General features: G+C 49.3%; 2 protein-coding genes across 6 annotated transcripts in view; one reads left to right on the forward strand and one right to left on the reverse strand.

The window, feature by feature from the left end:
- LOC140392170 (uncharacterized protein C11orf42-like) overlaps positions 1-13,916 on the reverse strand; it is a 413,275-nt gene that overhangs the window by 377,034 nt on the left and 22,325 nt on the right. The window contains exon 1 of one of the 5 annotated variants that reach the window (XM_072477547.1): positions 12,058-12,241. The exons of the other annotated variants lie outside the window; for them this stretch is intronic. Coding sequence (XP_072333648.1) covers positions 12,058-12,060 — 3 coding nt within the window. The 5' untranslated portion in view covers positions 12,061-12,241. Of the gene's footprint in view, positions 1-12,057; positions 12,242-13,916 lie in introns of those variants that run through there. 5 annotated transcript variants of the gene reach the window in all.
- Positions 10,280-13,916, forward strand: part of LOC140392171 (uncharacterized) — a 127,499-nt gene continuing 123,862 nt past the window's right edge. Inside the window, exon 1 of the mRNA XM_072477551.1 lies at positions 10,280-10,342. The gene's annotated coding sequence lies outside the window, so the exon portion shown is untranslated. The remainder of the gene's footprint in view (positions 10,343-13,916) is intronic.

Here is a 13,916-nt window from a genome sequence, read left to right on the forward strand (position 1 = left end):
TTGATGTACAGAGAGATCTGGGAGTTCAGGTCCATTGTACCCTGAAGGTGGCAACGCAGGTCGATAGAGTGGTCAAGAAGGCATACAGCATGCCTGCCTTCATCGGACGGGGTATTGAGTACATGAGTCGGCAGGTCATGTTACAGTTGTATCGGACTTTGGTGAGGCCACATTTGGAATACTGCTTGCAGTTCTGGTCGCCACATTACCAGAAGGATGTGGCTGCTTTAGAGAGGGTGCAGAGGAGGTTCACCAGGATGTTGCCTGGTATGGAGGGTGCTAGCTATGAAGAAAGGTTGAGTAGATTAGGATTGTTTTCGTTGGAAAGACGGAGGTTGAGGGGGGACCTGATTGAGGTCTACAAAATTATGAGAGGTATGGACAGGGTGGATAGCAACAAGCTTTTTCCAAGAGTGGGGGTGTCAATTACAAGGGGTTACGATTTCAAGGTGAGAGGGGGAAAGTTTAAGGGAGATGTGCGTGGAAAGTTTTTTACGCAGAGGGTGGTGGGTGCCTGGAACGCTTTGCCAGCGGAGGTGGTAGAGGCGGGCACGATAGCATCATTTAAGATGCATCTAGACAGATATATGAACGGGCAGGGAACAGAGGGAAGTAGATCCTTCGAAAATAGAAGACAGGTTTAGATAAAGGATCTGGATCGGCGCAGGCTGGGAGCGCCGAAGGGCCTGTTCCTGTGCTGTAATTTTTCTTTGTTCTTTGTTCACACGTATCTACAATAATATTTCATCTGCCATGTTCTTGCCTACTCACCCAACCTACCTATACCCCTCTACAGTCTCTTTGTGTACTCATGAAGGCCCCGCCTTCTCAACCTTGCCCCTCCCCTTGACTGAGGTGTGGTGACCCTCAGGTTAACTCATCATCACTCAGCTCTCCACCTCAAAGGAGAAAGCAGCCGAAGGTTACCTGGCAACGTTATCTTACTCTGCACTACTCATTTTCCAAACTAATTTTGTATCACCGGAAAACTTGAAAAAGTTGGATGAAGGATGTAAATGTAAATCATAAAATGTAGATTGTCAATAGTAAGACCCAAATATATATACTTACAGCCTATCAACCCAAAAATGTCCCAGTTATTCCGATTTTGTTTTCTGCCCCTTGACCAATCTTTAGTCCGTGATAATATATTACCCCCGTGCCCTCAGTTTAATTTTCTATAATAACATGCATGGCACCTTGTCAAATGTGTTTTGAAAATCCAAATAAACTATGGGCCAGATTTCCCACCCCTATCTCGGCGTGCTTTCTGGCAGCAGAGAGGACTCACAATTGGCCACCTGGGAGCTTCCAGCCCCGCCAAAATCTACAGGGACGGCTCACCTGACCCACCGTCGAGGAACCTGCTGTGGAGGTAGCATTCAACAGGACCAGAGGATTCCGCTTCATTTTCTGATTTCCCCCTTAACCATCCTACTAGTTCCTTCCTTAAAAATGTCTTAGAATTGTTGAACACAATTTCCCTTTTAAAAACCCATGTTGACTCTGATCTTATTATGATTTTCTAAGTGCGCTCATAAGTGTCCAACCTCTGAACCAACATTCTCTCTCTAGTTTCTGTCCCAGCTCATCCAGGGGATGAATCTCCTACCCCTTCACCTTTAGGGAAGGAAATCTGCCGTCTGGCCTACATGTTATTCCAGGCCCACAGCAATGTGGTTATGGGCATCAGGGTGGCACAGTGGTTAGCACTGTTGCTTCACAGCACCAGGGACCCGGGTGCGATTCCCGGTTTGGGGCACTGTCTGTGCGGAGTCTGCACGTTCTCCCCGTGTCTGCGTGGGTTTCCTCCAGGTTCTCCAGTTTCCTCCCATAAGTTCCGAAAGACGTGCTTATTGGGTGAATTGGACATTCTGAATTCTCCTCCCTGTACCCAAACAGATGCTGGAGTGTGGCGACTAGGGGATTTTCACAGTAACTTCATTGCAGTGTTAATGTAAGCCTACTTGTGACAATAATAAAGATTATTATTATTAACTCTTAAATACCCTCTGAAATGGCCAAGCACACCAATCAGTTGTATCCACCACTGCAAAGGAAACACAAAGGAATTAAACCGGATGGACCAGCTGGCATTGACCTCAGCACCAAAAACAACAGCAAACACAACCCTGTCAACCCTGCAAAGTCCTCTTAACCGTCTGGAGCCTCATGTCAAAATTTGGAAAGCTGTTTCACAGACCAGTCAAGCAACAGCCTGACATAGTTATACTCATGGAACTTTACAGATAATATAAGACAACACCATCACCATCCCTGGATATATCCTGTGCCACCGACAGGACAGGCCCAGCAGAGGTGGTGGCGCAGTGGTATACAGTCAGGACAGGCCCAGCAGAGGTGGTGGCGCAGTGGTATACAGTCAGGACAGGCCCAGCAGAGGTGGTGGCGCAGTGGTATACAGTCAGGACAGGCCCAGCAGAGGTGGTGGCGCAGTGGTATACAGTCAGGACAGGCCCAGCAGAGGTGGTGGCGCAGTGGTATACAGTCAGGACAGGCCCAGCAGAGGTGGTGGCGCAGTGGTATACAGTCAGGAGAGAGTTGCCCTGGAGTCCTCATCATTGACATGGGACAGCATGTCCGTGGATGTCTGCACAATGTTCACCATTCGCAACTCCTCAAATACTGAAGCAGTCCCTGTCCAAATGCAGCAAGACCTGGACAATATCCAGGCTGGGCTGACAAGTGGCAAGTTACATTCAAGCCCTATAAGTGTCAACCAATTACCATCCCTAACAAGAGAGGATCGAACCATTGCCCCTTGATTTTCAATGGCATTATCTTTGCTGAATCCACCATTATCAACATCCTTACCAATGACCAACTGGACCATCACATGAATACTGTGGTTACAAGAGCAGATCAAACTAGGATTCCTGTGGTGAGTAACTCACCTCCTGACTCATAGAAAAATAGAAACATAGAAAATAGGAGCAGGAGGAGGCCATTACTTGAGAAAGGACATACTGGCACTGGAGGGAGTGCAGAGGAGATTCACTAGGTTAATCCCAGAGCTGAAGGGGTTGGATTACGAGGAGAGGTTGAGTAGACTGGGACTGTACTCGTTGGAATTTAGAAGGATGAGGGGGGATCTTATAGAAACATATAAGATTATGAAGGGAATCGATAGGATAGATGCGGGCAGGTTGTTTCCACTGGCGGGTGAAAGCAGAACTAGGGGGCATAGCCTCAAAATAAGGGGAAGTAGATTTAGGACTGAGTTTAGGAGGAACATCTTCACCCAAAGGGTTGTGAATCTATGGAATTCCTTGCCCAGTGAAGCAGTAGAGGCTCCTTCATTAAATGTTTTTAAGATAAAGATAGATAGTTTTTTGAAGAATAAAGGGATTAAGGGTTATGGTGTTCGGGCCGGAAAGTGGAGCTGAGTCCACAAAAGATCAGCCATGATCTCATTGAATGGTGGAGCAGGCTCGAGGGGCCAGATGGCCTACTCCTGCTCCTAGTTCTTATGTTCTTATTTGCTCTAAAGCCTGCTCTGCCATTCATTTTGACCATGGTTGATCATCCAACTCGATAGTTGACCAGGGAGAACCGGCCACCGATTCCCCGTTTTACTGGGGGATAGTCGGGAGGCAGCGTAGACCTCGCAGCTCCAGCTGCCGATACGGCCCTGAGCATTTCCGGTTTCGTGACCACGCACGCGCACAGCGGCGGCCCGCAGCGACCGCACCGTACTCCACGGCGGACTCAGCCCGCGGACCCATACTGCAAAAGTAGTCCCCCCCTCTGGCCCCTTGCGTGCCCCAGACCACCCGGCCACAATGCCCCCAGCCCTGAATGAGGCCCCCCCCCTCCCGCCCGCGGATCGGCCCTCCCCCAACTATGGCGGTGCCGGACTGAGTCTGCAGCCACCACGCAAGCTTCCCGAACGGTGTGAGTATATGTAACCCCCGCCTTTGTGAACTTAGACGGTCGGGGATGGAGCAGTGCGGGGTGGTGGATAATTGGCGGGGTGTACTCCAAGAGTATGTCGCTTTTCAGGGGACGGGGAATACAAAATCCGGTGCCGCTCCCGATATTGGCATCAAAACGGATTCTCCGCCCCGACGCCGAACGCAATTTCGGGGTCGGGGAGTGGAGAATCCAGCCCATGATTTATTTATACTTTCAGAAGGCTTTCGACATAGCTCTCACATAGCAGATCACTATGTAAAGTTAAAGTTCATGGGATTGCGGGCAGTGTTAGATTTGGAGAGAAAGCTGGTTAGCAGACTGGAAGCAAAACATTGGAATAAACGGGTCTTTTTCTGATTGACAGGCAGTGACTAGTGGGGTACCGCAGGGACCTGTCCTAGGACCCCCCAACTGTTCACGTTGTATATTAACGATTTGGGTTAGGGAACTAAATGTATTATCTCCAAATTTGCAGATGATACGAAGTTGGGTGGGAGGGTGAGCTGTGAGGAGGATGCAGAGATGCTTCAGCGGGATTTGAACAGGCTGAGTGAGTGGGCAGATGCAGTATAATGTGGATAAATGTCAGGTTATCCACTTTGGTAGCAAAACTAGAAAGGCAGATTATTATTTGAATGGGTGTAAATTGAGAGAGGTGATACTCAGCGAGACCTTGGTGTCCTCGTGCATCAGTCACTGAAAGTAAGCAGCAGGTACAGCAGGCAGTAAAGAAGGCAAATAGCCAGAGGATTAGAGTATAGGAATAGGGATGTTTTACTGCAATTGTATAGGGCATTGGTGAGTCCACACCTGGAGTATTGTGCGCAGTTTTGGTCTCCTTCTCTGATGAAGGATGTTCTTGCTGTGGAGGGAGGGCAGCGAAGGTTTACCAGGCTGATTCCTGGGATGGCGGGACTGACGTATGAGGAGAGACTAAATCAAACAAAGAACAAAGAAGTGTACAGCACAGGAACAGGCCCTTCGGCCCTCCAATCCCGTGCCGACCATGCTGCCCGACTAAACTACAATCTTCGACACTTCTTGGGACCGTATCCCTCTATTCCCATCCTATTCATGTATTTGTCAAGAAGCCCCTTGAATGTCACTATCGTCCCTGCTTCCACCACCTCCTCCGGTAGCGAGTTCCATGCACCCACTACCCTCTGTGTAAAAAACTTGCCTCGTACATCTACTCTAAACCTTGCCCCTATCACCTTAAACCTATGCCCCCTAGTAATTGACCCCTCTACCCCGGGGAAAAGCCTCTGACTATCCACTCTGTCTATGCCCCTCATAATTTTGTAGACCTCTATCAGGTCGCCCCTCAACCTCCTTTGTTCCAGTGAGAACAAACCGAGCTTATTCAATCGCTCCTCATAGCTAATGCCCTCCATACCAGGCAACATTCTGGTAAATCTCTTCTGCACCCTCTCTAAAGTCTCCACATCCTTCTGGTAGTGTGGCGACCAGAATTGAACACTATACTCCAAGTGTGGCCTAACTAAGGTTCTATACAGCTGCAACATGACTTGCCAATTCTTTCCTCAATGCCTCGGCCAATGAAGGCAAGCATGCCGTATGCCTTCTTGACTACTTTCTCCACCTGCGTTGCCCCTTTCAGTGACCTGTGGACCTGTACTCCTAGACCTCTCTGACTTTCAATACTCTTGAGGGTTCTACCATTCACTGTATATTCCCTACCTGCATTAGACCTTCCAAAATGCATTACCTCACATTTGTCCGGATTAAACTCCATCTGCCATCTCTCCGCCCAAGTCTCCAAACAATCTAAATCCTGCTGTATCCTCTGACAGTCCTCATCGCTATCCGCAATTCCACCAACCTTTGTGTCGTCTGCAAACTTACTAATTAGACCAGTTACATTTTCCTCCAAATCATCAATATATACTACAAACAGCAAAGGTCCCAGCACTGATCCCTGTGGAACACCACTGGTCACAGCCCTCCAATTAGAAAAGCATCCTTCCATTGCTACTCTCTGCCTTCTATGATCTAGCCAGTTCTGTATCCACCTTGCCAGCTCACCCCTGATCCCGTGTGACTTCACCTTTTGTACTAGTCTACCATGAGGGACCTTGTCAAAGGTCTTACTGAAGTCCATATAGACAATATCCACTGCCCTACCTTCATCAATCATCTTTGTGACCTCCTCGAAAAACTCTATCAAGTTAGTGAGACACAACCGCCCCTTCACAAAACCATGCTGCCTCTCACTAATACGTCCATTTGCTTCCAAATGGGAGTAGATCCTGTCTCGAAGAATTCTCTCCAGTAATTTCCCTACCACTGAAGTAAGGCTCACCGGCCTGTAGTTCCCTGGATTATCCTTGCTACCCTTCTTAAACAGAGGAACAACATTGGCTATTCTCCAGTCCTCCGGGACATCACCTGAAGACAGTGAGGATCCAAAGATTTCTGTCAAGGCCTCAGCAATTTCCTCTCCAGCCTCTTTCAGTATTCTGGGGTAGATCCCATCAGGCCCTGGGGACTTATCTACCTTAATATTTTTTAAGACACCCAACACCTCGTCTTTTTGGATCTCAATGTGACCCAGGCTATCTACACACCCTTCTCCAGACTCAACAACTACCAATTCCTTCTCTTTGGTGAATACTGATGCAAAGTATTCATTTAGTACCTCGCCCATTTCCTCTGGCTCCACACATAGATTCTCTTGCCTATCCTTCAGTGGGCCAACCCTTTCCCTGGCTACCCTCTTGCTTTTTATGTACGTGTAAAAAGCCTTGGGATTTTCCTTAACCCTATTTGCCAATGACTTTTTGTGACCCCTTCTAGCCCTCCTGACTCCTTGCTTAAGTTCCTTCCTACTGTCCTTATATTCCACACAGGCTTCGTCTGTTCCCAGCCTTTTAGCCCTGACAAATGCCTCCTTTTTCTTTTTGACGAGGCCTACAATATCTCTCGTTATCCAAGGTTCCCGAAAATTGCCGTATTTATCCTTCTTCCTCACAGGAACATGCCGGTCCTGAATTCCTTTCAACTGACACTTGAAAGCCTCCCACATGTCAGATGTTGATTTTCCCTCAAACATCCGCCCCCAATCTATGTTCTTCAGTTCCCGCCTAATACTGTTATAATTAGCCTTCCCCCAATTTAGCACATTCATCCTAGGACCACTCTTATCCTTGTCCACCAGCACTTTAAAACTTACTGAATTGTGGTCACTGTTCCCGAAATGCTCCCCTACTGAAACTTCTACCACCTGGCCGGTTAGGATTGTATTCACTGGAGTTTAGAAGAGTGAGAGGGGATCTCATAGAAACGTGTAAAATTCTAACAGGATTAGATAGCGTAGATTCAGAAAGAATGTTCCTATGTTGGGGGAGTCCAGAACTAGGGGTCATAGTTTGAGGATAAGGGGTAAACCTTTTCGGACTGAGGTGAGGAGAAATTTCTTCACCCAGAGGGTGGTGAATCTGTGGAATTCACTACCACAGAAAGTAGTTGAGGCCAAAATGTTCTGTGATTTAAAGATGGAATTACATATAGCTCTTGGGGCTAAAGGGATATGGGGGGAAGGCTGAATCCGGGTATTGAACTTGAGGATCAGCCATGATCATAATGATGGTGGAGCAGAATCAAAGGGCGAAATAACCTCCTCGTGCTTCTATTTTAATTGTATGTTTCTCTGAAATAGTCTGATTACCTTAAATCAGTGCCCTCTGATTTTCAATCCTTCTACCAATGGGAACAGTTTCTCCTTATCGGCTCTGTCCGAATCATTCATTCAGATCTCCTCTCAGCCTTCTCTTCTCCAAGTATAACAATCGCAACACCTCCCAACCTATCCACCTAATTGAAGTTCCTCATCTGTTGAACTATTCTCTACCCACCATCACATCCTCCCAAAGGTGCAGTGCCAACGATAACAATTGCAATACTCCAGTTAAGGCTGAATCAGTGTTTTATATAAGTTTAACATAACTTTCTTGCATTTGTATTCCATGCCCCTATTAATAAAGCTTAGGCTAGAGTAATGTACTCCTAAGTGTACTCTGGGGCTGTATAAGGCTATGATCAGACACCATTTGGAATATTATGAACAGTTTGGGCCCCATGTCTAAGGAAGGATGTGCTAGCCTAGGAAAGGTCCAGAGGAGGTTCATAAGAATGATGCCTGGAATGAAGAGCTTGTCATATGAGGAGCAGTTGAGGACTCTGGGGGGGCGATTCTCCGAGCCCCACGTCAGTCCGGAGTATCGGAACAACCGCGCCATGACGCCCCGACGCCGGCGCGCGATTCTCCGAGGTGCGGAGAATCAGCGCCATTTGCACCGGCACGTTTGGCGCGGCGCCGGCCGCGGGCCGCTGGAATCGGTGGGGCCGCCGATTCTCCAGCCCGGATGGACCGAGCGGCTGCTCCGACACCACAGAGTCCCGCCAGCGCCGTTCACCCCTGGTCGCTGCCGGCGGGAACTCTGCGGGAACGCTCGGGGGGGGCGGCCTTTGGGGGGGAGGGGGGCTCCCTCACCAGGGGGGGCCTCCGATGGTGTCTGGCCCGCGATCAGGGCTCACCGATCGGCGGGCCAGCCTCTCCCCCCCACGCCTACTTTCCGGCGTGGCCGGCCCCTGAACACCGACCCCATGTTGGGTCGGGGCCGGCACGTGTAACAGGTTCCCCGTGCAAGCGCAGGATTGAGCTGGCCCAACTGCGCATGCGCGGGTTGGCGCGGCGCCTATTTTCCGCCGTGTACGGAGGCTGGAGCGGCGCGACTGTGGGGGCCAGAATAGGTCGTGCCCGATCCCCGTTCGTGCCGTCGTGAAGCACGACGGCGTTCACAACGGGCGAAAACTTGGCCGCCATATCGGAGAATCGCCCTCTGGGTCTGTACTCATTGAAGTTCAGAAGGATGAGTGGGGATCTTATTGAAACTTACAGGATACTGCGAGGCCTGGATAGAGTGGACGTGGAGAGGATGTTTCCACTTGTAGGAAAAACTAGAAGCAGAGGCACCATCTCAGACTAAAGGGACGATCCTTTAAAACTGAGATGAGGAATTTCTTCAGCCAGAGGGGGGTGAATCTGTGGAACTCTTTGCCGCAGAAGGCTGTGGAGGCCAAATCACTGAGTGTCTTTAAGACAGAGATAGATAGGTTCCTGATTAATAAGGGGATCGGGGTTATGGGGAGAAGGCAGGAGAATGGGGATTAGAAACATATCAGCCATGATTGAATGGCGGAGCAGACTCGATGGGCTGAATAGCGTAATTCTGCTCCGATGTCTTCTGGTCTTATTATTAGTCATGCTTGTAACCTGTGCTGCCACCTGTCCCTCTGCTCCTCCATCCCCCTCTGCAGTTGTAGCCTTTATTTTATATTGTCTCGCCATACTCTTCCTGTCAAAATGAATCACTTCACATTTCTCTGCTTTGAGCTTCATCTGCCACTTGTCTGCCCACTCCACCAATTTCTGCACTGTCCAGCACACTGATCAGCACTGTGACTTCACAGCGCCAGGGTCCCAGGTTCGATTCCCGCTGGGTCACTATCTGTGCGGAGTCTGCACGTTCTCCCCGTGTCTGCATGGGTTTCCTCCGGGTGCTCCGGTTTCCTCCCACTGTCCAAAGAAGGTTAGGTGGATTGGCCATGATAAATTGTCCTCAGTGTCCAAAAAGGTTAGGAGGGGTTATTGGGTTACGGGGATAGGGTGGAAGTGAGGGCTTAAGTGTCGGTGCAGATCTGATGGGACGAATGGCCTCCTTCTGCACTGTATGTTTGATGTTCTATGTTCCATGTTCACACAGTTCACAATACTCTCAATTTCTATATCGTCTGCAAATTTTGAAATTGTCCCTCACATATCAAGATCTAGATCATTTACATATATCAGGAAAAGCAAGGGTTCCAATACCAACCCCAGGAAACTCCATTACTTAAGCAGCACTTTCCAAACCTGTGACCACTATCATCTAGAAGGACAAGGGCACCAGACACTTGGGAACACCTCCACTGGGTGCTTCCCCTCCAAGTCATTCATCATCCTGAAATATATCACCGTTCCTTCACTGTCGCTGGCTCATCCCCTCCCTAACAGCACTGTGGATGTACCTACGTGGACTGCAGCAGTTCAAGAAAGCAGCTCATCACCACCTTCTCAAGGACAGTTAGGAATAGACAATAAATGCTGGCCTAGCCAGCAACGCCCATATTCTGAGAATGAATACAACAAGAAATCCTGTTGATATTTCTGAAGCTGCAGAACCTGTTTTCTGGAAACTGGTTCCTCCTTCAGGAAGTTACCTCACTCCATTTTGCAAATTTCATCTGAATAAATTGAGTTTCCAGTCACGAGTAGCTGGATGTTTGCTACAGCATATAACAGGAACTCAGGGCTTTGCTGAAAGAGTTGGATTCATTTTGGATGGTGAGCGGGGTATTTCGGGAGCGGGAGTGTGATTTTCCTATATCCTAACATCTCGCTGGGATCTGTGCTCGCTGAACTACATCACTTCTATTTAAGCAGCATTATGATTTTAAAATTCTCATCCTTTTTTTCAAATCCCTTTAGAGTATCGTCCCTCCCTACCTCTGCAGTCTCCTCCAGTCCCACAACTCTTTAAAAAGCTCCACTCATCTAATTCAGGCCTCTTGCTCATCCCCAATGTTAATCACCCACAAATTTCAACCATGTCTCCAGCTGCCAGGCCCTTAGCTTTGGAATTCCCTCACTCCCTGAGCCTTCCAACCTTCCATCCTCCTTTATCTGTTCTGTCACTAACATCCCACCAACTGATTATCGGCCTCTAAGAAAGACAGCTGATGCTGCCTAAATTTACTTTGTAAGTAAACATTTTACCTAATTATTTAAATTTGTCCTTAACTTGTGGGCTGAACCTTCTGGACAGGAATGGACATGGAGGTTAAGTGTTGTGCGAAGAGGTCAGCATGGCCAGCGTGTCAGTTTTGGGTTGCCATTCTTGAAGCTAGTCTCCTGGGAAGGTATGTTGTGGGCCTGGGACAGCTGCCCACACTCTTGAGACGGGCAGGCAATTAGGTTCATTAAGAGGGTTAGAGGAAATTTAGGAGACCAAGTTTCCCAACGTGAACGGGACAGGTCATTTTCTGGAGGAGGATACCCAGCAGCAACTAGGAGTGTCAGTGCTCCTGGCAAAACTACCCATCCTGCCTGCAGGCATACTTACATATATTCTTGTATTTGTTCATGTGGACGTCACAGGCCGGGCCGGCATTTATTGCCCATCCCTAATTGCCCTTGAAGGGGGCAGTTAAGAATCAATCACATTGCTGTGGATCTGGAGTCACGTGTAGGCAGAATTTCCTTCCCTAAAGGACATTGGTGAACCAGATCGTTTTTGAAGAGAATCGACAACGGTTTCATGGTCATTAGACTTTTTAAATTCCAGACGTTTATTGAATTCAAATTTCACCACCTGCAGTGGTGGGATTCGAACCCTGGTCCCCAGAGAATTACTCTGGGTCTCTGGTTTACTAATCCAGTGACAATACCACTGTGCCACCACCTCCCCTACATAAACATGTTTCAAATAAGTTCCCCATCCAGAGTGGTGGCATGGTAACATTTTCTGTTTTTTAATCAAATGATTTTGTAAAATGGCTGAGAGTGTTCTTTGCTGCTACCCCTTCCCAGCTGCTTACCTCGTACTGCAGCTAGGTGTCTGAGAAAGTGTCTCTTTGAGCCTTGGCTCGAGGGCTTGCCTGCTACCATTAATTAGACAAGGAACCCATCTCCGTGCTAATTGAAGGATCACCGATGTGAAAATATGAACTTTTATCAGATGAAATGAAAATCGCTTATTGTCACGAGTAGGCTTCAAATGAAGTTACTGTGAAAAGCCCCTAGTCGCCACATTCCAGCGCCTGTCAGGGAGGCTGTTACGGGAATCAAACCGTGCTGCTGGCTTGCCTTGGTCTGCTTTCAAAGCCAGCGATTTAGCCCAGTGTGCTAAACAGCCCCAGCAATCTCACCAGTGATGGTGAGCTACCTTCCTGAACCACTGTAGCCCAGTTCGGAGAAGTCTGGATATAGGAAAATCACACTCCCAACCCCAAAATACCCCGCTTACCATCCAAAAGGTACAGCCAAAATATCCCGCTTACCATCCAAAAGGCACAGCCACAGTGCTGTTAGGGAGTAAGTTCCAAAATGTTTAGCCAGCGACAGTGTAGGATCAAAGGCTGAGGCTCCAGATGAAGTTCGGATTAGTGTCCACAGGGAAGGCAGTGGGGCAGCCTCGGAGGGCCAGACAGTGTATGAGTACGTTGAGAGGGTGAGCAGGATGCTGGCACACCTGCTGAAGAAGCAAGAGGCAGTGAGGGAGATTGGTAGAGTAAAGGACGAGATGGGAAGGGTGTTGTTAGACCTGGCGGGGGTGAATGGGGTATTTGAGACTTTTTACAGGAGATTACATGAGTCGGAGCTCCAGCCGGGGAGGAGGGAATGTGGCGGTTCCTCAATGGGCTGGTGTTTCCCAGGGTGGATGAGGAGTTGGTGAGGGATTGGGGGTCTCTATTGGGCTGAGGAAGGTGATGGAGAGCATGGGAGCGACGCAGGCAGGGAAGGCCACAGGCTCGGACGGGTTGAGGAAGGTGATGGAGAGCATGGGAGCGATGCAGGCAGGGAAGGTCCCGGGTCCGGATGGGCTGAGGGAGGTGATGGAGAGGATGGGGGCGATGCAGGCAGGGAAGGTCCCGGGCCCAGACGGGTTCCCAGTGACTTTTATATAATGTTTGGGGCAGTCCTGAGCCCACTGTCGGTGAGGGCATACAACAAGGTTTGGGAGGGGGGAACTCCCCCTACACTAGCATAGGCATCTTTCTCCCTGATATTGGAAAAGGTCAAGGACCCGGAGCAGTGTTAGTTGTACCGGCCGATATCGGTATTGAATGTAGACTCCAAGTTGCTGTCAAAGGTGTTGGCTTCACGAATCGAGGGCTGCGTCCCAGGGCTGATAGGTGAGGACCAAATGGGGTTCATGAAAGGGAGACAGCTGTCGGTGAATGTGGGGAAGCTGCTCAATGTAATTATGATGCCTCTGGAGGGGCAGGAGGTGGAGGTGATGTGGCGATGGACGCAGAGAAGGCGTTTGACCGGGTGGAGTGGGTGTACCTGTGGGAGGTGCTGGGGCGTTTGGGTTCGGGCAGCGGTTTGTGGACTGGGTCCAGTTGCTCTACAAGGCACCGATCACCAGTGTGCAGACAAATCAGGTGAATTTGGGATATCTTGGGCTACATCGGGGGACGAGGTAGGGGTGCCCTCTATTGCCTTGGCAATAGAGCCGCTGGCAATGGCGCTTAGAGCGTCGAGGGATTGGAGAAGAATTGTGCAGGGGGCGTCGAGCACAGGGTTTCATTACACGCGGATGACCTATTGTTACATATTTCTGACCCATTGGGTGGCATTGAAGGCATTATGGGTATCTTGGAGGACTTTGGTTGGTTCTCTGGGTACAAGCTGAACATGCGAAAGAACGAGGTGTTCCCGATTGAGGCAGGAGAGAAGATTAGGAGAGCTGCCGTTTAAGGTAGTGAGGCCGAGTTTTAGATATCTGGGCATTCAGGAGGTATGGGGATGGGCACAGCTGCACGAGTTAGCACTGCTTCTTCACAGCGCCAGGGTCCCAGGTTCGATTCCCCGCTGGGTCACTGTCTGTGCGGAGTCTGCACGTTCTCCCCGTGTCTGCGTGGGTTTCCTCCGGGTGCTCCGGTTTCCTGCCACAAGTCCTGAAAGACGTGCTTGTTGGGTGAATTGGACATTATGAATTCTCCCTCTGTGTACCCGAACAGGCGCCGGAATGTGGCGACTAGAGGATTTTCACAGTAACTTCATTGCAGTATTAATGTAAGCCAACTTGTGACAATAAAGATTATTATTAAGTTGAATTTCACTCAGCTGGTGGAGCAGCTGAAGGGGGACTTCAGGAGGTGGGGTATGCTGCCGCTGTCACTGGCGGGCCGGG

Source organism: Scyliorhinus torazame, chromosome 15 (genome assembly GCF_047496885.1).
Source record: "Scyliorhinus torazame isolate Kashiwa2021f chromosome 15, sScyTor2.1, whole genome shotgun sequence".
NCBI classification, from domain to species: Eukaryota; Metazoa; Chordata; class Chondrichthyes; order Carcharhiniformes; family Scyliorhinidae; genus Scyliorhinus; species Scyliorhinus torazame.